This window comes from Magnolia sinica, chromosome 6, assembly GCF_029962835.1.
Source record: "Magnolia sinica isolate HGM2019 chromosome 6, MsV1, whole genome shotgun sequence".
NCBI classification, from domain to species: Eukaryota; Viridiplantae; Streptophyta; class Magnoliopsida; order Magnoliales; family Magnoliaceae; genus Magnolia; species Magnolia sinica.
This window is the reverse complement of record NC_080578.1, coordinates 2479435-2504449: the sequence shown is the minus strand read 5'-3', so window position 1 is coordinate 2504449 and position 25015 is coordinate 2479435. Positions and strand designations below refer to the sequence as shown.

The 25015-nt window shown below is 41.0% G+C and overlaps 2 protein-coding genes across 3 annotated transcripts; both read left to right on the top strand.

Annotated features, from left to right (window-relative positions):
* The first annotated feature begins 13015 nt into the window (after positions 1-13015).
* LOC131247934 (urea-proton symporter DUR3) lies at positions 13016-20808 on the top strand. Of its 2 annotated transcripts, XM_058247904.1 has the most exons (9): positions 13016-13245; positions 15378-15485; positions 15581-15676; positions 15766-15848; positions 16516-16736; positions 17168-17430; positions 17724-17962; positions 18456-19105; positions 20347-20808. In XM_058247904.1, exons 1-9 carry the CDS (start codon positions 13060-13062, stop codon positions 20640-20642), a joined length of 2142 nt encoding a protein of 713 aa, XP_058103887.1. In that variant the 5' UTR covers positions 13016-13059; the 3' UTR covers positions 20643-20808. The 2 variants fall into 2 exon arrangements, with proteins under 2 accessions (XP_058103887.1, XP_058103888.1); XM_058247905.1 differs by lacking the exon at positions 13016-13245 and having other exon boundaries at positions 15436-15485; positions 15581-15651.
* A 1798-nt stretch (positions 20809-22606) lies between these two features.
* Positions 22607-24060, top strand: LOC131249825 (3-ketoacyl-CoA synthase 7-like). Its single transcript, XM_058250577.1, has one exon. It carries the CDS (start codon positions 22690-22692, stop codon positions 24058-24060), a length of 1371 nt encoding a protein of 456 aa, XP_058106560.1. The 5' UTR covers positions 22607-22689.
* Positions 24061-25015: the final 955 nt, after the last annotated feature.

Sequence of the window (25015 nt, the reverse complement as noted above, 5' to 3'; positions counted from 1 at the left end):
TCCATATCCCCGCAAAGTTTCCAATCGTGTGGCCCACATGAGTTTTTGATGTTTCTTGCAAAATTGATAGACCGAATGGATTTGTGAGGGGCATCTCTGTGGGCCCCACACATCTTCCGAGACTACAGGAACTTCCTGTGCCCGGGCAATCCGCGTCCCGAAAATGAAGGTAGCGGATTGGGTTTTACCCGGGTAACAACTCAGTGAGTCTTACCCTTTCCGTGGGCCCACCTTGATGATGTGCTTTATATCCATCCTGTCCATCTGTTTCTCTATCCTATTTTAGCACGTAGTTCCAAAAATTAAGAAGACCTAAATATAAGTTGACCACACAACAGGAAACAGTGGTGTTTGAGTTTTTCACCACTAAAAATTCTAAGGAGCCCATCGCAAAGTTGCAAGGTTTTATTTTCCATCCAACCTTTTGACAATGTCAAAAAGACCTGTATGGAGGCGAAATACAAAGATAAGCTTGATGCAAAACTTTTGTGTTCCCACAAATTATTTTTAATGGTCATACGTCACTTTTTTCTATTGGTGTGGTCCACTTGAGATTTGGATCTTCTCAAGGTTTAGGATATCATCATAAAATAAGATGCAAAAACATATGGACGGCGTGGATATACAAAAAATTATCAAGGTGGGCCCGCACGGCTTTGTTACACGGGTGGCAGCTAATCTGCTCCCCGGAAATTGCAAGGCGTCGTTTCGGGGAAGCAGATTGCGTGGTATGCCAAACACCACACACCTCGGTGGTCTGTCGACGTCACTAGGTTCTGTGGCCCACCATGATGTCTTTCTTATATCCATACCGTCCGTCCATTTTTCGGGATCATTTTAGGGTACGTACATGAAAATGAGAGAGATCCAAAACTCAACTGGAGCACACCACAGAAAGCAGCGGAGACAATGATTCCCCACCGTTGAAACCTTCCTAGGGTCCACCACGGAGGTTGGTGGTGTGTGTCACACCACGCAGTCCGCTTCCGTCCCTTCGGTGCAGCTCGATCGTACGTGGGTTGCGGTATGATCGACCTCTGTGAGGTCCACCGTAATGTGTCCGTGTCATCCAGCCCATTTATCATTTATCAGATGAGACCCTTTGAGGGCCAGAGCTCAAATAATAAGCATAATAGCTAATTCCCGCCATAATGAATCTGTGCCATCCAACCCATTCATCTTATGGAGCCCATGTTAAGCCTGGAGCTGAAAAGAAACAAGCCTAATCCAGATCTCAAGTGGGCCACTTCATACGGAACAACGGACAGCAGTAGAGAAGGTGACACCTACCATAGAAACGATTGTGCGTGGTTCCAAGTTTATATTCCATCCAATCCGTTCATCCAATGAAAATGCCTGCGTGAGTTGCGTAGTCAAACGGGGAGCGTGACTTTGATTGGCGTGGATGGAACGGATTTACGAGGAGTGCCGCCCTTGATTTAGACCAGGGCTCAAATTTCCGGTTAGTTAAAAACTCAGGCGAGCTAGACCATAGGGAGCAGTTGATGTAGGGACACCCGCTATTATATTCGTTCAAAGGTGATGTATATATCCCATTGAATCTTCATCTATGCGTCCAACGATGATGGAATCCCGAAAACTCGGACGCGGTTTGGGTGCTACCCCGCCTGTGTTGTATGGATTTTATCCACACCGTCCATCCATTTCTCCATACAATTTTAGATGATGATCACAAAAACGAGAGAGATCCAAGGCTCAAGTGGATAACACAGTGGGGATTAAAGTCATACCGTTGAAAACTTCTAGGGGCCATATAAGTTTTGAATCAAGTTGATATTTTTATTTTACCTTCATCCTGGTATATTATGAATAGGATAGATGGCAAATAAACATCACATTGGACCCTAGAAAGGTTTCAATGGAGGGTGTCATTAGCACCGCTGCTTCCACTGGTGTGGTCCACTTGAGAATTGAGTCTGCCTCATGTTTAAGATAATAATCCAAAATGGTATGAAAAAATGGATGGACGGTGTGGATAAGATCCGTACATCACGGTGGCCCATTAGAGCCCCTGCCTGTCCCGAGCTCGGAACAGGCAGGGGTATTACCCAATCCGCGTACGCGGATTCCGTGCATCCGGGAGAACGGGGTCTTGGCTGCGACCCCTGGAACCAGCGATGTGAGTGAGACCCTGACCGTAGGGCCCACCTAGATGTATTCATTGTATATCCACGCCGTCCATCTGTGTTTCCTGCTTATTTTAGAAAGTGTTTTCAAAAATGAAGCAGAAAAGATTTCAGTTGGACCACACCACAGGAAACAGTGTGTCTGGCTTTGGATCCATTAGCTTGGTCCATGGGGTCCGGTCTTGGACCTGGCGTATGTGGCCCGATCATCTTTGAAACGTGCATGAGTTCAGGTCATTTTTGCCCGACTCAGTCAGGATCAAACATGACATCATCTATACACCTGTTCCATTCAACATTTTAACACATGAGTCTTTCGTGGAAGTGTCTGTCTTTTCGCACACGCAGCCCACCAAATCAAGATATAGACTAGAAAATTCCAGTAAACTAGGGATTTGAATTTTTTTTGCCACTCCACGCCCAACGGACACGGATTGCGTCCTACCCCCGCCCGGACGGTAATCCGTCCGGGCAGGGCTCTGTGGAGCCCACCCTGATGTAAGTGTTTTATCCAAGCCGTTAAACGCTTTGCTCATATCATTTTAAGGTATGATTTAAACATTGAGAGGAGTACAGGATTAATTGGACCACAAAATGGGGATCTAATATCCACCATTAAAAACTTCTTGGGAGCTTGAGAAGTTTCGGATCAAGCTAATATTTGTTTTTTCACTTCATCCACGCCTACATTACCTTATTAATAGGTTGGATGATAAAAAAACCATCACGGTGGCCCTTAGAAAGGTTTCAACGGTGGGCGTCATTATCACTGCAGCTTCCTCTGGTGTGGTCCAATGGAGCTGTTTACCTATTTCAATTTTACGTACATATTAAAATGATACGAGAAAAGCAATGGACAGCGAAACACTTACATTACGGTGGGCCCCACAGAGCCCTGCCCGGACGGATTGCCGTTCGGGTGGGGGTAGGACGCAATCCGCGTCCCACGCCCAACCGCTTTTCGCACACGCAGCCCACCAAATCAAGATATTGGCGAGAAAATTCCCAGGAACTTGGGATTTTAATTTTTTTTGCCAACTCCAGGCCCAATCTGGCCCAACCGCTTTTCAGACTCGGGCTTGGGCCTTCTGAACCAGGTCCATGTCAGGCTTGGGTTGGGATAAGGCCTTAGATCTTATAAGTTATAATATATGGTCGGGCCTAGCACAAAAAATGGGCTGGTCTGATCATCAAGTGGGCCACGTTATTGGAATAAATACACAACTGACGGTCTGACTCAATATAATGTCCTAGCCTGCCTAATGAATGGGTCGGCTTGACCTTTTGAGATGGGTGATATTAATGGTGGAGCCTAATTCTCCTTTTGAAAAAATATATATTTTTCTGTTGTTTTTCTTTCTTTTTCTCCAATTGCAATGTGAATGCATATCATTTTGAGGACTTTTCACCTGCAGGTTATGTACCTTTATTAGCTGTGAGAGGATGGCCACACTTGGATCACACGATCACGTGATTTAATAGCCAAAATTTCATTTCAATTCCCCACACGGTTCAACGGTCAATAATATCTCATAATTACCTTATTTAATGGCTAGATTTGTGACTCCGGCACCGCACATCATAATTACATTGATTTAAAGACTAGATTTGTGACTAAGTTCTGTAGTTTAACAAAGCCCGCTGACCAGCAGATGGCCTGGATTGAAACACATACATCAGAATTTTATTCCCAGTCAGAGGATGCATTGATGCCTAGGGTAGGTTTAGAGGTTTACATGAGTCGAGTTGAGTCCAGCTTGGCTAAGCTCGAACTCTGCTCGAAATTTTTTTCGAGCTCAAAAGCAGTTTAGAACCGAGTCAAATTGAGCTTTTTCGAGTTGAGAGCTAACTCAGTTCATGTACAGCCCTAGGTAGGTTATGGCCCGGATTTTGAAGTGGTTTGGCCGGGGTGTCAGGCCAGTCTATTCAAAATTCTCATTTTCAGGCCCGGCGTGGCCCATTGATGCCCTTAGAAGCTAGTGAATTGTGTATGGGTTATCCCACGGTGATCAGGTGAGGAGGGGTAACAGCTTAGTGGGTAAGACCCTGACTGTGGAGTGTACCTTGATGTATGTATTGTATATCCATGCTGTCTATCCATTTTTGCAGCTCATTTTAGGGCATGGTCCCAAAAATGAGGCAGATCCAAATCACAGGTAGACCATTTCATGGAATAACAGTGGTGATTGAACACCCACCATTTAAAAATTTCAAGGTCTACTTCATTGTTTATTTGCCATCCAACATATATATGTATTGGTCTAAGGGAAGCTGCTTGATCCAACATTTTCTGGCTCCCAGGAATTTTAAAGTGCTAGGAATTCAATCCCTGCTTTGTAGTCCACCTGAGATTCGGATATAAATTTCTCTTTTTCGACCATGCACTGGGATGATCCGGCAAAAGGGACGATGATGTATATCCAGGGTCTAATCGATAGTTGTCGTGCACTATATTTAGATCTTTTAGCCTAAAAACAACATCGTTTTACGCATCATGTTGGCTACATCATACGAAATATGTACGGCTAAAAATAATTCAACCATAGGTAATTTTGAACATCATCACCCACCTGAGTGAACGGCTTGATTTTTTTTAGATGATCTTAGCATTGTCTCTGACAAAATGGAAAGCTTAAATCTCACGCACTTGTTCCTTATTGGCACGTGTGCCTGCATGCGGATGTGCATGGCTCATCGCGCATGGAATTTCCAAACCTAAGGTAACATTGATCGGCCTCAAGTTTGTAAAGTACGTTTAGTTTTCAGTAGTAAAATTGGGACCATATTATATTGTGGTCCCACTCTAGATAGGCAGTTTTACCAAAATCCAAATGGAAAATTCCTGACCCTTGAATGGGCGGCCCACAAATAAGCAATCGCAAAAAAAAATAAAAAAAATAAAAAAAATAAAAAAAATAAAAATACAGTAGCCATTCAAGTTCAACAGAAAAGGGTTACAGATATACTCTGCTACTAAGATCTTCCAATATCGAGAATGTTTGGCTCATGGACCAAAGTGAGGCCCATTGCCGCAGGCCAGATTCAAGGAAAAGGCCCAGGCCATCAACTAGGCCCAAGCTTTGCTAATCAGCCCATGATTTCTAGTAGAGGTGTATCAAAGGGCTGTTTGGCACCATGAATTTGAGGTGATTTGAGGGGATTTCAATTCCCCTGGGTTGTTTAATACCATCCAAGACTTGGAATTACATCTAAAATCATTCCAAGAATTTGAATTACATCTAAAATCCTTTCAAGAATTGTATGTGTAACATGTGTGTCACTAGATTATTAATTTATTGGACACATGGCCTACTAATGATATCCTAAAATAATTAGATTATCAATTGCATCACTATAATTACTTTAATATGATGATCAGCACTGTACAAACTTTATCCATGTAAATCAACAATTAAAAATCATTGGTTAGTCACTCGGACATAATCTTGTGCCAGTGGCCCATCCAAGAATTGGAATTTCATTATTTTCTGTTAGGTATAAATCTCAACAGGCTTATTACAACCATCGTGTCAAAAATTACATGCGAGCACTAATTAGAGATATTAAAGTTGATTTAGTAATTAAATTCAAACCTCTATTAATACACCATGAATAGCTACTTTTGAATACAATTTGATTCACTGAGTACCAAACACAGCAAGAGGATTTCAAATCCAAAGGTTCCGAATCCAGGGATGCAAATCTGTGCTCCCAAATGGGCTCAAGGGTCTCTTGAATGCTTGCCTTTGGGACTTTATTGCAAGTATGGAAAAATTAAAACAACCAAACTCAATTGTATGTTTTGGGATTATTTTGAATGACTTGGAAACTCGTGCTTTATCCTTAAAAAATGTTGTTTTATCTTAAAAAAATGTTCCATGCGTGGAGAACTCATGGTTGTTATATCAATTTATTTACGAGTTACTGTTATAATTAGTTTATATAATCTGGAAAAAATAAATGGACTTGATGGATTTCTCACAAACATCACGGTGGGCCCACTCAGCTTTCGACCGTCGGGGATCTCAGACAATCCGCGTCCGTCCGGGTGAAGTAAAAATCAGTGACGCACGTGAATATTCTTCCTCGACCAAACTTCGGGAGCTATTATTGCCATTAAAAGATTTGATACTCTGCCAGATTGTGGTGTTTTTTACACATGCATCCAAAATTGTTCAACTAGCGTAGATATAAAATTCAAACCTTCGATTTCACACGGCACGAATTAATCCTTCTAAAACGAAAATGCACTGAAAAATGTCCTAAATGGCAAATTCGTTGAGATCTGATGGACGATTAATAATCAGTTTAAATTGAACAAACAAATGTCCATTAATCGGTGGCTAGGATAGAAATATCAATCTTATCTAAGATTTCTATCTATATGGATCATACACCAGGATGTGGGTGGTTTTATTTTAGTTATTTAGATGCCACGTGTATGATTCTGAGTGCATGTGTACGAACCATCATGCTCTTCTTACATATATCAAATAACTCTCACCGATTGCCAGCGAAGATCCTCTCCGAGATACCGTCACATAGATTGACTTCGTTCGCTGGACCTAATTTCCGCGTGTGTGGATTGCCTTCGCATCCTCACGCAGGTTTGACATTTCTATTAGATCTGAGCTTTCCATCAGGTGAGATACACAGCTTAGATCTTGTATGCTATAAATCAGGAAATTTCACAACTTGGTCCATGAGTCCGGGCTTGGACCTGGCGTATGTAGCCCGATCAACTTTGAAATGTGCCTCAGTTCAGGTCATTTTCGCCCAACTCAGGATCAAACATAAAATCGTCTGTCCATACACGTGTTCCATTCAACATTTTAACACATTCGTCTTTCATGAAAGTGTCTATTTCTTTTCGCATACGCAGCCCATCAAATCAAGATATAGACCAGAAAATTCCAGGAAATTTGTGATTTAATTAAGATATAGACAAGAAAATTCCAGGAAAGTTGGGATTTAATTAAGATATAGACTAGAAAATTCCAGGAAATTATTTTTGGCCACTCCAGGCCCAAACACTTATCAGGCTTGGGCTTGGGTCTTCTGTGCCAGGTCCATGTCAGGCTTGGGCTGGAATAAGGCCTTATATCTTATAATATATGGTCGGGGATAGCACAAAAATTGGGCTGTTCTGCTCACCAAGTGGGCCACATTGTTGGAATAACGGACAACCAATGGTCTGACTCAGTATAAAGATCTAGCCCGCCTAATGACTGGGTCAGCTTGACCTTTTAAGATAGGTGATATTAATGGTGGAGCCTGCCGTCTTAACTGATCAGTTCTCCTTTTGAAAAAATATTTTTGTGCTTTTCTTTCTGTTTTTTTCCAATTGCAATGTAAATGCATACTTTGACGACGGTTCACCTGCAGGGTCCTGATCCTTCATTCACGGTGAGACGACGGCCGCACGGGGATCACATGATTCAATAGTTAAATTTGCATTTCAATTCCCACACGGTTCAATGGTCGATAATATTTCATGATTACCTGATTTAGTGACTAGATTTGTGATTCCAGTTTCACATTGTTTAATGGCCAGCACCCATACCGCATAATCACATTACTTTAAGGGCTAGATTTGTGACTAAGTTTCATAGTTTAATTAGGCCCACTGACCAGTAGACGACCTGGATTAAAACACGTACATCAGGATTTTATTCTCGGTGAGAAGATGCATTGATGGGAAAGAAAAATAATATTTTGATGCATGTGTTGGCCAAAAAAAAGCCTGTAAAGCCAGGCAGAGACATCTAGCACAGCGTGTATGGGGTAACAGCTTAGTGGGTGAGGCCCTGACAGTAGATTCTACCTTAATGTATGTGTTGTATATTCATGCTATTCGTCTGTATTTTCAGCTCATTTTTGGTAGAGGTGTCAATGGGCAAGGCTTAGCCTGTAAAATCTAAATTTGGAATAGGCCTGGCATGAAACAGTTCAAAATTTAACAGCCCTAATTTTAGGGCATGATCCCAAAAATGAGGCAGATTTAAATCGCGGGTGGACTACACCATAAGATAACAGGGGTGATTGGACACCCACCATTTAAAAATTCCTAGGGTCTACCTTATTATTTATTTGCCATCCAACATATGTCCATAAGATCACACAAACTTGGTCCGGGGGAAAACACAAATAGCAGCTTGATCCAAAATTATCCAGCCGTAGGAAGTTTCCCTACTGTGTGGTGAACCTAAGGTTCAGATATACCTAATTTTTCGAACATGCACTAAGATGATCCGGCAAAACAGATGGATGACATGGATATACAACACATGTATCCAGGGTCCAATCGGTAGTTGCCGTGCTTTGTAAATCGTATGTTAGTACCCTGAAAAATGCCATGCACCGCAAATACGTGCACTTGAGGAATGAACGGCTTGATTTTTTTTAAAGATGACATCGTTTTACCCATCATGTTGGCTACATCATACGAAATATGTATGGTTTTAAAAATTACATCGTTTTACACATCATGTTGGCTACATCATACGAAATATGTATGGTTTTAAAAATTACATCGTTTTACACATCATGTTGGCTACATCATACGAAATATGTATGGTTAAAAATAATTCAACCGCAGGTAATTTTGAACATCATCGCCCACCTGAGGAATGAACGGCTTGATTTTTTTTAAGATATCTTAGCATTGCCTCTGACAAAATGGAAAGCTTTAATCTCACGCACGTGTTCCTTATTGACACGTGTGCCTGCATGCGGATGGGCATGGCTCATCGCCCATGGAATTTCCAAACCTAAGGTAACGTTGATCGGCCTCAAGTTTGTAAAGTACGTACGTTTAGTTTGCAGTGGTAAAAGTGGGAGCATACTATATTGTGGTCCCACTCTGGATGGCCAGTTTACCAAAATCCAAATGGAAAATTCCTAACCCTTGAATGGGTGGTCCACAAATAAGCAATCGCAAAAAAGAAAAAAAAACCAGTAGCCATTCACGTTCAACAAAAAGAGGTTACAGATACTCTATTACTAGGATCTCCCAATCTCGAGAATGTTTTGTTCATGGACCAAAGTGAGGCCCATTGAGTCAGGCCCAATTCATGAAAAAAGCCCAGCCCATCGACTAGGCCCAAGATTTGCTAATCAGCCCATGATTTCTAGGAGATTAGGGGTGTATACGAACTGAGTTAGCTTGGTTAGCTAGCTGACTCGACTTGAAAAAGCTCAATTCAACTCAATTCAAAGCTAAGTTTGAGCTGATCTTTTGAGCTTGAAAAAATTTCGAACTGAGTTCGAGCTTGCACGAGCCGACTCGACACGGAACGAACCCCAACTTGAATCGAACTAATTCGATGACTCGGTTACTTTGATATTAATGTTGCTCACCAAGTGTTTGATGAAATGACTCAATGAAGTGTCGACTAGTAGTAAGGAATGTATGTTATGAAACAAATATCATTTTTCCTTGATTTTGATATTACCTATAAGGTGTTTGATGAAATACTTGTAAACATTACCTCTGTTTTACATACAGTGAGAAATTGAAAGTGCATTGCAAGTGTTTGTGAAAATGTCGCAAAGGCTCGATTTTGGCTCGAACTAAGCCGAGCTGCTGACCGAACCGAGCTGAGCTGGCCAGTTAGGCTTGAGGACAGAGCCGAGCTAAGTTTGAGCTGGGATCAGCTAGTGGCCGAGCCAAGTCGAGCGGAGGCCAACTCGACTCAGTTTGACTCAGTGTACACTCCTAGTGGAGATGTATTAAAGGTCTCTAGCAAAGTATGCTTGAAAGTCATTTACTATGGTAACATGGCCCAATCCAATCCCACCACGATGGGTCACCAAGGGATATCCCTAATAACCTCATATTGCAGTTAGAGATGAGGGCCATGCAAAACATATTTGAAAATTGTTCAATTAAGTCCAAAATCAATCGGCCCATCTATAATAAATTTAGTTGTGTGAGGTCACCATGACTAACTTGCTAGGTGATCAGCATCGGTTAGATCATGTAAATCCCCCACCCCATAAAGACAACCTAGGTTCGGCTCACCATGATGTTTATGAGAAATATGCTCAGTCCACCTATTTACCATTACATGTAAGGATACTAGCTAAAAATAAGGGAAATCTAAAACTCAAGTGGATTAACAAAATTAGAAAAAGCAAGGAGGATATGTATGTTGTTGAAATCTTCCCTTGGTCTACTAGTGATGCTTATATGCCATCCAAACTGCTCATTAGGTCATTGACACTAGTATGAATTGAAGGAAAAATACAAAACCTAATCTAAAACTTTAGTAGCACCATTAATGTTTGAGCCGTGGGCATCCTTACCATTCTATATTGTGTGATCCACTTAAGCTTTGGATCTACCTCATTTTTAAGCTCATGTTAGGGCAAAATAGTTGGATAGGGTGGATTTCTCACAAACATTGTAGTGAGCCCCACCTAGCTTTTGATTGCAGGAACAGAAATCCATGTACGAGTTAACTAAGACATGGATTGACTACAACCCCATGTTGCAGGAAGTTCCTTACATTTAAAAGCTAGGTGGGGCCCACCATGATATTTGTGAAAAATTCACTCCTATATCCATTTTATTGTGAGGCACATCTAAAACTCAAGTAGGCTGCACAACATGAGAAAGTGGGTAGAGAAATGCCTACATAGAAAGCTCCTTGGACTTCACCATTGAACCATACATAAGGCCATCCCTGCGAGGATAAATTGATCACACCAAAATACAAGCTTGATCCAAAACTTCTTTTGGCCCATGAATGCTTCAACCATGGGCATTCAATCTTTACTCTTTCTTGCCACGTAGCTTACGTGAGATTTGTATCTACCTTAATTTTAGGTTCATGTCCTTACATTAAAATAATAATAATAATAATAATAAATAAAAATAAAAATGAATGGATAGTAAGTTTCATATAGACATGATAATGGGTCCCACCTAGCTTCTAACCACGTAAACTTTCTTGTACACGGTGTTGTACACACTCCACGTCCCGTTAACTAGAATGCACTAGTTATCATTGCCACTAAAAGCTCCTATGCTCCGGTAGAATTTGATATTTTATTCACATGCATTAAAAAATCATAACTAAATAATATAGTGAAATTTGATTGGGCCACTTGCCACCATCAAGGATGACGCTGCTGAAAAATATTAAGTTGAATAGATACTCAACTGAACCCTATCTTTGACACTGGCACAAGGCCCCATGCAATCCTGGGCCACATAGGTAAGCAAGCAACCTACCCACTGAATGTCCCTAGTGAGCTGATCTGGTTGTATTAACCAGGGCATCCAGCCTACTTAAAACCTAAAGCATGTTTGAAAAATATTAGGTGGAGAATGTACAATAATGGCCCACAGATTGAACTCTGCCCTATTTGGTTAGTTGGGCCGAGTCACCTGATAATTCAGGTTTAGTGACATGATTGGAAGGTAGGTGGGGCAGACTGTGATGTTTGTGAGAATTCGATTCCACATGTTGCAATCTCATGTTAGGACACGATCTAAAAAATGAAGCCGGTTCAAAATTCGTATGGGTCACACCAAAGGAAAGTGTGGGGACGGAAATACCAACCATTGAAACCTTTTTGGGGTCTAACGTAATTGTTTATATGCCATCTAAACTGCTCGTAATGTCATTCTCAAGAAAAACTTTTTAAAAAAAACAAAAACAAAAACAAAAACAAAAATCTGATCCAAAACTTGTGGCCCTGCAAATGTTTAAAGAGTAAGCATTCAATCCCAATATTTGCTGTTGTGTGGTCTACTTGAGTTTTGGATCTGCCTCATTTTTTAACACATCTACTAATATGATCAGGAAAAATAAATGGACAGCGTTGATTTCTAACAAACCTCACGGTGGCCCCACCCAGCTTCCGACCGTCGGGGATCTCAGACAATCCGCGTCCGTCCGGGTTAAGCAGAAATCAGTGACGCACGTGAATATTCTTCCTCGACCAAGACTTTGGGAGCTATTATTTCCACTTAAAGTTTTGATACTCTGTCAGATGCTGGCGTTTTATACACATGCATCGAAAATTGTTAACTACCGTAGATATAAAATTCAAACCTTCGATTTCATACGCCACGACTTAATGCTTCTAAAACGATAATGCACTGAAAAAATGTCCTAAATGGCAGATTCGTTGAGATCTGATGGACGATTAATAATCAGCTTAAATTGAACAAACAAATGTCCATTAATCAGTGTCTAGGATAGAAAAATCAATCTTATTTAAGATTTGCCATCTATATGGATCATACACCAGGATTTGGGTGGTTTTATTTTAGCTATATAGGTGCCACGTGTATGATTCTGAGTGCGTGTGTATGAACCATCATGCTCTTCTTACGTATATCCAATAACTCTCGCTGATTGCCAGCACAGATACTCTCCGAGATCCCGTCACATAGTTTGACTTGCATTCCATTGACCTACCATCGGAGAGGTTTGCTAATTCCGCGCGTGTGGATGTGAATTGCCGTCATATCCACACGCAGGCGCATGTGTGATTATTTGAAATCTGTGTTAGATCTGAGCTTTCCATCAGGTGAGATACAAACTTAGATCGTCTATGATAGAAATCAGGCAATTTCATAACTCATCATGGCCACAGCACTTCAAAACAAATGAACGGATAAAACAAAGAAATTTCAGACCGTCAATTTCTTTTGTACATTATGACAAAGATAAAGAGTAAAATCGTAGTAATTTTTAGGAATAAGATATAAGAATTATTTCCAGCCTTATGAAAAGCTCAGATTTCAAACACGTGTTTCTTATCTGCAGGCGTGCCAGCGTATGGATGTGAAACAAACCTCAGCTGTCGAACCTGTCGCTTACCTCTCCGCCTCTCATACTGAACTTCTTGGCAGAGAGGATCTATCCAGGAAAAGCGTAGGACATCCCCCTCCACCATGGCATCTTCATCCCCATCGTGTCCGCCGTTTGGATACTCAGGCGAGTATTATTCGATATTAGAGGGAGGAAAGTGCGTGAGACAGAGCAGTTTCTTCCAGGGAAAACCGGTTCTCAATCAGGGAGTCGGGTATTCTGTTATTCTGGGCTTCGGCGCCTTCTTCGCTGTCTTCACCTCCTTTCTGGTCTGTATATTTCCTGCTCTATGCTCCTTCTCGTAGTGAAAAACGTATTGACTTTGTACTAGTGGGCCCCATGTTCGAGTAATCTAGACCGTAGATATGATTCGGCGGCGTTTTTACCAAGAATCTCCTATAGGTTTAAATGCTTTCATGGTCAGATGAATCCAGAGCATGCATATGATGGAAGCCACCTGGGATAGCCCATCCAGGCTGATCTATAAATCCTGACCGTCTGATTTTGGGGCTTCAAATAGACTGAATAAAACACTGGTAATGGTTTATATTCGAGTGGGACAAGTCCGTTAATCAGATGGGCAGGGCTGTTGAGTAGATTGTCTATCTGTTCTTTCGTATCCCTGATAGGGACACAACAGATGGACGGTCCGGATTCACAGATAATGCACTCACTTCTACTCTGGTGACTCGCGATGAACCAATATCAGATAGCATCTCAGTCTGGGTACTTTAATACTCTGTCCGAATGTGATGGATGATATGCATACATATAAAAATTACTTATAAATTGTATAATTGGCATGTTAGTTATTCAAATTAAACCATCTAAATTATGGATCTCATTTTAGATGTATCATGAACCAAAAATTGCACTTAATTAGATAATCTGAATAACAGATTGGGGGAGATGTATTGAATGGTTAAAAATCGAAAAAAAAAAAAATCCAATGGTCTAATTTCAATAAAAAATTGTCCGTGAATTAGAGGAGCATCAGCAATCAGTTATATTGTAGAGTCTGCTTGCTTAGGGGCCCACCGTGACGTGCGTAGACATCTATTCTACGCACTGGCACGCTCTGTCCATGGAATGGGATGCCCCCAAAAATCAGCCCAATCTAGAACTCAGGTGGGCCACATCATCAGGAGGAGTGTAAAATGCCAACTAAATCACCAGGTCTTGCCTAAGTTTAGGAATGGACTAATGTTCGAGCTGCCCCCTTCATTCACATGGGACACACAATGGATGGATTGGAGAGCATATAAAGAATAGGGTGGGCCCCACACAAAACCAACATTGGGTATGCCCTCTCTACTGTCCCCAATGGTATGGCCCACTTGAGTTATGGATTGGGCTGATTTTTGGGTTCTCGGCCTAAAAGGGCGGCCACCTAATGAATGGTTTGGATTTCATAGCACATTATAGTGAGGCCCATAGAGGCCTGTCATCATTGCTGATCATTCTCCCCTCTTAATCTAGGCCACATGGAAGCATTATCAGATCCGATTGTGATTTTAAGGGCCTGTTTGGATACCATCAAATAAGTTACTTTTTCTACTTACAGCATAGATAAGTAACTTATTTGAGATAAGTAAGTTTGTTTTAAGATCAATTATAAGTAACTTTTTTAATTAAAGGTATGGGGCATTACAATCTTAAGTTACTTAAGATAAGTTGCTTATGCCTCAAGTAGCTTATCTTGGTTTTTACTTATTAAGCTGAAGTGATTAAATATCTTTAAGCAAAAAAAGTTACTAATAATTGATCTTAAACCAAACCTACTAATCTCAAATGAGTTACTTATATACTGTTGTAAGTAGAAAAAGTAACTTATTTGGTAGTATCCAAACATGCCCTTAATCACTTCAGCTTAATAAGTAGTAACCAAGATAAGCTACTTAAGGCATAAGTAGCTTAGATAACTTACAATCCAAATGCCCCTTAAACAACCCAATTGGAATTTCCTTAGCATTCATATGGAGAGTCCAGGCCCCAAAATGTAATCACAGTAGTTGAAATAGAGTTGAAAGGGATGTAACTGAGAGATTTGAGGGCCATTTTCTTGTATAAAATCTATGGTAATGATGATGGTTGTTTCATACTATCTTCACAAGCATGGTCGAAGCACTTCTGGAAGTAGGAGCTCGATTCTTTTCCCGGATAGAAAATGGTTGAGCTGCCTGGTTACCACCACAAGAATTCCAACTGCTAAACATCATTCACATTTGCCATTTCATCTTTGATTAAACTGAATATTTGCAATTCAATTCACTTGTGCATCCAAACACTTCCTAATTATGGAACTTAACATGGGTTTTATGTTCTTAGACTAATCTTCATTGTGTTTTCTTACTGATATATAATTCCCCATCTCCTTACTGAATATTTAATCTGACATTAGGTATGGTTAGAGAAGCGGTACGTCGGATCTCGTCACACATCCGAGTGGTTCAACACTGCAGGCAGAAATGTCAAAACAGGACTCATTGCTAGTGTCATTGTATCCCAGGTAATGAATTCCTGCTGCTCGATTTCCCAAACCCGTTTTTTGTAAAAATTTATATTGGAATCTGCTAAATTACTTTTCGGTGTCCGGCATTGAAGTGGACTTGGGCTGCAACAATCTTGCAAAGCTCCAATGTTGCATGGGAGTATGGCATTAGTGGTCCTTTCTGGTACGCAAGTGGCGCTACAATCCAGGTTTCTTGATTTCTCTACATAGAGTTGCATTTTCTTTGGGTGTATTGCTTTGAAACATGCTTCTCAGAAATGACAATGTTAACTTACAGGTGCTTCTGTTTGGCGTTATGGCAATTGAAATCAAAAGGAAAGCTCCCCATGCTCATACCGTTTGCGAAATTGTCAAAGCTCGGTATGTTACATTTGCACACGTTGTTCTAAACTCACTGGATCGACTCACTCAGCGAGACTTCTAGCTGAGTTGCTGGGAAACTCAGTCCTGGGTTTGACTTGAATCGAATCACTTAGTGAGTTATAGTGTGAATATTAATAAAATGTAAATGGGAAGAGAGGGAATAGAACCCACAACCTCTACCTGAAAGATGAACTTTTAAGTCAAGTCCAGCGAAGCCTTCAAGTCAATCCAACCTGGCTGAACATTGAGTCAAATTTTCAGGTTTTCGAACTATGCTTGCCTGTTCTTTTAAGAATTCTTTAAAGCCTATGTTTGGATGCTCATGAGAACAGAATCATGATAACCAATTTCATTCAAGAAGAATAAGAAGAAGAAAACTTGAAAGAATTTGTATTTGCATTTCAAAAAATTCATAATCTGTAGGTAGCTCTTTAATGGCAGTTTCATTCATTTCAATTCCAGCTTGTAAGTAGTGTTGTCGGGTCTTCCAACTTGTAAGTAGTGTGATTGCAATCCGAAGCCTACTCCCCTGATGAGAATACTAACAAGCGTACCTACAAATGTCCATTTCCACTTCACTGAACTAATTACTGCAATCCGGTTTGGCGGTGCATCCAAACATGGCCTTACTTGACCAATGGAATTGTCATCTGATTTCCCACAGATGGGGGACTGTTGCACACATCGTCTTCCTTGGATTCTGCTTCTTGACAAATATTATTGTAACTGCCATGCTACTCCTTGGTGGTTCTGCTGTTGTAAATGCACTCACTGGAGTGAATATCTACGCTGCAAGCTTTCTAATACCCCTCGGCGTGATAGTCTATACTTTAGCTGGGGGACTGAAAGCCACCTTCTTGGCAAGCTACATACATTCAGTAATTGGTATGCAATCTGAACTCTGTTTAAGCTCTTTTAGTCCCTGAAATAGGCCGAATTTCATGCACCAAACGCCATTTGGTGTTACTGAAAATCCAGTCAGACACCCAAAATAAGATTGTGATGATAATAATCTCATTTGAACTAATTTTTGTCCACAGGAGCATTTAATACATCCTACCATCCATATTTTGTAGGATGTGCTAAATGGCCCCACCTCAGCCAAACTAGCCCTTAGGGTCCGTTTGCTTGCACCAAAAATCATGAAATTTCAGGTTTAATCAGTCACTTTGGTGCAAAATTTCATGATATTTCATGAAACTTGGTGCAACCAAACACACCCTTAATCATGATAACTTGCTTATAACGTTTTGCGCGGATTTGATTCTATCCTTTTGGTGCTTCCTAACCTTTAGTCCTGATTTATGCAAGTGCAGTGCATGTGGTTTTGGTCATTTTCATCTATCTAGTTTATACCGGAAGTAGTGAACTTGGTAGTCCAAGAGTCGTGTATAATCGTCTTTTGGGTGTCGCAAGCAAATCAAGAATATGCCATGAACCGTTATCACACAATGACCAAGCCTGCGGTCCTGTAAGCGGCAACTTCAAAGGCTCCTACTTAACAATGCTGAGTTCCGGTGGCCTTGTTTTTGGAATCATCAACATCATCGGCAATTTCGGGACCGTCTTTGTGGACAATGTAAGATTTAGTGTTGTGACAACTTGTTTTTGCGGCTGCATTTGGATGCTCAGTTGAATTGGATTGCAATTGCAAGAATTCGATTCAATTCAATAAAGTGGAAGCTAACTCCATTCCACTCCTAATGAGATAATAGCGCCTCCAAATATCAATTAAAATAATTTCGGATCAAACTTGATTTCACAATTCGGTCCAACTGAACATCCAAACATGCCATTTCTGGTTCAGCAATTAACATCCCAGACTCTTTAGCAAACATTAAAAATCCTCCATGCTCATTGGTCATGATGCAGGGGTATTGGGTCAGTGCCATAGCCGCACGGCCTTCATCGACTCACAAGGGCTACTTGCTGGGTGGGCTTGTTTGGTTTGCGGTGCCGTTCTCACTGGCAACATCATTAGGTCTAGGCGCACTCGCTCTTGATCTTCCAATAACAGCAAGTGAAGCTAGCCATGGACTAGTTCCACCTGCTACAGCTATAGCTTTGATGGGAAAAGGCGGGTCTATTCTCCTTCTCACCATGCTGTTCATGTGAGTCCCATTTCCTCCCTTCATGTTGTGTCTTTTTGCCAGCATGTTGTCAATGATTTTCATATTGGTTTAGATTGATAAGTTCCAACAAGTTGCAAATGCTCAGATAGTTGTTTGGGCTGTGTGTGGATGTTTCAATTGAACTGTCCATAATGGACTAGTTCTGAATTGAAATTGCTATCGTGCAGTGTGAAATTTATGGAATTGCAATACGGATTTAATTAGGATTAAGATAGTTGTGCCACCACCCTGGTCATTTCATTCATAGCAGATTGAGATGAATTATAATGAGATTCAATTGAGCATCCAAACACACACTATGTTCGATTTTCATACTTACAAATCAAGCTAATGTGCACATTGGGTGAGGTTTCACTTATTATGGAAAGAAGCAGATATCTCACAAACAAAATCTGTTCATCTGAATTTGCGAAAATCCGAGTTCGAAAGATTTCAAATTTCCTCTTTCATGCTAGTCTTTTTGCTGTTGCAGGGCGGTGACATCCGCTGGCTCCTCAGAGCTAATAGCAGTTTCCTCCTTGTGCACATATGACATCTACCGGACATACATCAATCCAGACGCGACTGGGAAGCAGATTCTCAAAGTCTCAAGAGCGGTCGTCCTAGGCTTCGGATGCTTCATGGGCGTGCTTGCAGTGATACTGAACAAGGCCGGAGTTTCATTGGGTTGGATGTATCTAGCCACGGGAGTTCTCATTGGTTCCGCTGTTATTCCCATTGCTTTCATGCTTCTGTGGCGGAAGGCGAATTCAATCGGCGCGATTCTTGGGATGATTATCGGATGTGTTTTTGGGATAATCACGTGGCTATCCGTGACGAAAGTAGAATATGGAAGGATCAATCTCGATACAACGGGACGGAATGCACCAATGCTCGCTGGCAATCTAGTATCCACATTGACTGGTGGGCTTGTTCATGCCATCTGCAGCTTTCTGTGGCCCCAGAATTACGATTGGGTGACAACCAAACAGTTAACGATGGTTGAGAAGGAGAAGACAGAGCTACCTGCTGAAGAATTCAAAGAGGAGAAGCTGATGAGAGCTAAAGCTTGGATAGTGAAATGGGGTGTTGGGTTTACTGCAGTTATTGTGATTTTATGGCCACTCCTCTCTTTACCAGCAGGTAAATTCGGTCACACTATTTTATAATTTCTTCCCACAGTACATGAATGCTCCACGAGTCTGATACAACTCAACCGAGTCGACTCGAACTTGGTTGGATCCAATCCAATATACACTGATGCTGCTTCTTAAAACCCTTTGTAGACTCGGTCGATACGCTGAGTCGACTCGGGTGACTCGTCCGGCCCATAATTTATAGCGGCAAGTGGGGCTCATGGCAATCCAAACTGTTGGTATGTAATGGATGGTGGTGGATGGTCCCTGTTTCAAACAATTTATAGATTTGAATATCCTAGCCACTGATATTGAGAATTATATGATATGTGGCCCACATCTGGGAAATTTTTGGGGCCTGCTACATCCTAGATGCGAATCATCCCAACAATGGTTTGGATTACCAAACCATGAACCCCATCTGGCAAAATTGAAATTTGGAGGCGACTCAGCCCAATTTGGCCTAAGTCTCTTAAAAACATATCATAATGGCCCTACCGGGTTTTTGCATTCATTTTCTAAAGACAGGATTTATGAGCTCCTAGTCCTTGCGAGTGGGGCCCATGGTTTGGTGATCCAGACCGTTTATCTGATGGGAATGGGATGGCCCTAAATTCCCAGATTGGAATTTCCTCAACTTACCGTCACGGTGGTTACTCCAGACTATCACAGTACATTTAAATCAACCGTCTTATCTTTTGGCCGCTTCTTGAACAGTTAGGACATTTCACTCTGGGAGATTTTTGGGCCATCCTCATCATCAGTGTGGCACATCAGATGCTGATCTGTAAAGCTGATCCATGAGTCCAACTTGAATGGTCAAGATGCATTGGTTGCTTAAGTTCAGTTAGACTGTCCTATCTATCGATCTGAACTGTCCATTAGGTCCGGGCTAACAAATGGATAGTTTAAATTGTAGATTGGACCTATTTTATGTAAATGATCTTGACCATCCTAATTAATGACCATTGCTCAAATGATTTATATTGTCATATTGGTGTTATGCTTGCGTGGTGGACCACGAAATGTCGCTGAACCTAATGAATGGTCTAGATCAATGGAGTGGAAGTCCAAGGCCCCAGTGCAACCAAATGCAACAAGGAGCACTATAACTTCTAAGTGCTCTGAGTTCACCGAAGCATTTCTCGTTTTGAAATTCCATGCACTTTGGGCCTTGTAAATTGCTAATACATGGGATTATCATAAATCTCCTGTGTTGATTGCTTCTTTTTGTATTCCCTTGTGTAGGCGAATTCAGTATCGGATACTTCACATTTTGGACCGTCATTGCTATATCATGGGGCACGGTTGGATCGGCTGTGATCATCGCTTTACCATTAATAGAAAGCTGGGAAACCATCCAAAGCATCTTTCTCGGCATGTTTACGAATGACAGACTTATGCAGAAGATAGATGAAATGAATTCAAGGTTAGGTGCAATCATGTCGGCAATGCCAGAGGCAGAGCGGATATACTTGTTAGAGAAAGAGAAGGCCAAGAAACAAGATTTGCTAGAACGAAAAAGTACCAGCATTTCGGTGTAAATATAATCAGCTTCTGAGTTCAAAGTCTTCTTCTTCTTTTTTTTCCAGCTTTTATCTTTGCAAATTAGGGTCATTTTCAAGTGTATGATTTAAATCTGATTAAGGGTCATGAGCTAATGTATAGGATCTTAAACCCGTTTCTAGTAGCTAGTCATCTTTCATCGGTGTGTGTCTTGATGGCTTCTGATCCTTGCCTTGGTCTACATTGTAGACGTGTGTTTAAATCCTTTCATGTTTCTCTGAAACTATGCATGGAAACTTTTTTTTTCCTTTTTTTTTTAAAAAAGAAGAAGAAGAAGAAAAGAGTAGAGACTCATCACTTGATTGGGTCAACTCAGATCGAGTCAACTTGACAAAACTCAATAAAACTAGACAAGAATTGACTCGGCAAAATTCGAATTGACTCACCAAGAATACGGTATTTATAGATTTGAAATATTAGTTGTTAATGCTAAAATCTAGTTATCCTCGTTAGCTCACATTCCACTTGCAAATTTAATGGAGAACAAGAGAAATACCGTCTCCTCTGCTGTGAGCCGCTGAGTATATACAATTTAATTGAGGTACAAGAAAATACAATGGGGGCATCGGTTAAGGCTGAGAGCTCTCTGATGCTTAATTCAAGCGTATGTACTCACGATAATCGTAATAGAATCAGAGTATTTGTGTGTACCTTTTACCCATAGCAGGGATGTATTTATAGGCTTTATAGACTGTATGCGTATCTGAGTTGATTTACCAGAGGGATCCATCTTGGAGTCGGACTCTAATTCAACGTGATTTTCGGCGGAGATCTCGGGAGGTAATCCCACGCACTTATCTACCTCATACATTTGTTTAGTTCCATTTTACCTATAACATTAGTTATTACCTAATCTCAATATTCAAGACTTAGAAAAGAAAAGGAAAAAGTAAAAAAACTCATCCAAGTTTGTTGTTTTCAAGTTTTAAAACAATACCCTCTAAATGGGAAGAGATACTGCTCTAAATCAAATTACAGAAAGGCTACATTTCACAAGTTTTTCAGTTTATGATAAAATTCGAATTTAGTCATCCAATCATCTTGGGTGGTTGGAAGATTTCAACATGCATTCTCCAACATGCACCTTGTTGGTTTGTTCATCCATCTTCACCGTCCAATATATAGTACCTCTCTTGGGTAAGGCCATTTCCAATATTTATACACATTGGATGCCCCTAAACTTCTGATCCATGGACTTTTTGTGGGCGGCCATTTATCAAACAGTATAATAACCAGCTGGTGTGAGTTTCCAGTAGTGAGCCATTCAAGAGATGCCCCACCAGTGCAATGGTCCAGATTTGATATACATTTGACCCTTTGAGGCATGTGATCATCTACCCAGACAATTAAACCATTGTTCTCTATCAGTCATGTTGTTCAGAAGCCAAGGACCATTCGACGGGTCACATTTAGGAATCATCCTCTCAACATGACTGTTAGAGAACCAGCATTTCAAAATAGCACCTAGAGGATGAACGGTTCCGATGGTCCAACCATCTCCACATATGGGCCCCATGGACCGACATCCTTAGTCACGTGGTAGGCAAGGTACCTTGAGAGAACTCATTTATACCGTAATCGTCAACAACGCTACGTAAAACACCTGACCTCTATGTGGTCCACCGTACTTCATATGTAAATCCGCTCCGTCCATCAGGTGATAAACTTTATTTGAACCGTACAAACAAAATATCATTCACATATAAAACTCATATCAGCGACGATTATGGAAACAATGTAAAATTCCTCCTAATCTCTAACCTCAGGTGTGGATCGCTTGAGTTTGGAATCATACTAGTTTTTGGATATTTTCACATCATACTCTGCCAGACTATAAAAATTTCTCTCGCAGACCATCTCCAATCTCTCTCAACTGTAATTGAATTCCAAAAACTTTTCTTTCTTCTCATGCATTTCCCATGATTTCAACACTAGCAAATAAAAACACCCAACCTTAATTCAAAACCACCAACCTCTCATACTATCAATTCATAACCAATCTTCTTATTCTTCCTCCTCTTAATCATGGCCCACTTCCTTCTACAACATCTGAGTAATCTCACACCGTTAATTCAATCCACCACCCACTCCCATTTCTTAATCTTAATTATCGTAATCATAACCGTTTTGCACATCATATCAAGAAGAAGCTGTCCCATCTACCTATTGGATTTCGCCTGCTACCGTCCGCCCAACTACTACAGGCTGCCCATATCCATGTTCTTGGAACACACCACAATCTCCGGCGAATTCGACTCCAAGAGCCTACACTTCCTGAAGAAAATACTCGAGAAGTCCGGCTTCGGCCATGACACATGCATCCCTCCACCTATGAATCAACTTCCAATAAACAAGTCCTTAGCATCCGCTCTCGAGGAGGCAGAAATCATCATATTCTCCGTCGTCGGAGACCTCTTAAAGAAAACTCAAGTAATTCCAAAGGAAATAGACATTCTAGTCTTGAATAGTAGCTTATTCTCCTCCACCCCTTCTCTCAGTGCTATGGTTATCAACAGGTTCCGCTTACGGAGCAATATCATGAGCTTCAATCTCTCCGGCATGGGGTGTAGCGCTGGGATAGCATCTGTCTGTTTGGCTAGAGACTTACTGAGGGTGCACCGAAATACGGTAGCCCTCGTCGTGAGTATCGAGATACTAACACCCAACTGGTATACTGGGAAAAACCGTTCGATGCTGGTAACGAACTGCATGTTTCGCATGGGTGGTGTGGCCATCTTGATTTCCAGCAAGAACCAAGATAAGAACAAGAGTAAGTATATGCTACAACATCTCAACCGTACAAACAATGCAAGCGACGATCGATCTTATGGCTGTGTGTTTCAAGACGTGGATTTGGAAGATAAGGTCGGAGTTTCTTTGTCGAAGGAGATATTGCATGTTGCTGGAGATGCGCTTAGATTGAATATAGCTTCATTGGGTCCTACGGTGCTGCCGTTATCCGAGCAAATTCGATATGGGTGGTCGGTAATTCGACAGAAAGTTGGGTTTTCCAACAGAAGATCGACTGTCTACATGCCGAATTTTAAGCGGGCTTTCGAGCACTTGTGTATACATGCAGGAGGGAAAGCTGTGATTGAAGCAGTTGAAAAGAAGCTTGGGTTGAGCGAGGAGGACGTGGAGGCATCGAAGATGACATTGTATCGGTTCGGGAATACGTCGTCTTCTTCGATATGGTATGAGCTTTGTTATATGGAAGCTAAGAGGAAGGTGAAGAAAGGAGATCGGGTGTGGCAAATTTCATTCGGGAGTGGTTTTAAATGTAATAGTGCAGTTTGGATATGCATTTCGGATGGTCAATCAAGTGTTGAAAATGCATGGACGGATAGGATACATTTGTATCCGGTGCACATACCCGACATGATCGAGATAGACTGATATGATTATATGGAGGGGATACAAATGTATCCTATCAGTCCATGCATTTTCATTTTTCAACCTTACGTTCTCCTGCTGTCTTTCATGTAAATAAGATAATGATGTGATCAGGAACGAATCTTTCTTGGACTTTCATGGAATGAAGGATCGCACGTGACAGGTGGTGCTTTCTGGCAATGTCAAGACTCGCAGATGAGATGCATGAAATGGAAGAGGGTTTTGATATAGTCAAAATATGTGGGTCCCACAGTGATTATATTTGTGATCCACACCGTCCATCTATTTTACCGTCTCATTATAAGGAATGAGATTGGAAGCTAAAGTAGACCACACAATAGGAAACAGGGAGGTAAAGCTGTCCACCGTTCAAAATTGAAACCTTTGTAGGGACCATAGGGATGTATATCTGTCATACAACTTATTCATAAGATTACACTAGAATGTATGAAAGGTATGCACAAATATCAGCTTGATCCCAAACTTCCATGGCCCCCAAAAGTTTTCAATTCCCACCATAGGAATTTCCTATGGTTTGGTCCGCTTGAGCTTAGATTTGCATCATTTTTTATCTCACACCCTAAAACAAGCTAGCAAAATGAAAGGACAGTGACAGTGGGCCACACAATTTCTACATGTGGAAATATATGAATTCAATCCTCTTATTTATATATATATAAAGCTTCTTAAATAAGCTCACTGTTAACATCAATCTCGAGACTGATGCTGTAATTACATGGGGAAAACTCATTCACGCTGCCCACCAAAGACTTAAGGAAACAATCGACGGACGTGGTGGGCAGGCATCACTGATCTCCAAAAACTCTTACATTTGAAAGATTTCACCTATATCGACCATCCATTAAATGTCCACAATCATCCCTTAGGCGGACCAAATTGGCTAAAATTTTGTCCCTTAGATTACCCATACGCCACTAGTTTTATTTCTCAGAGTGTG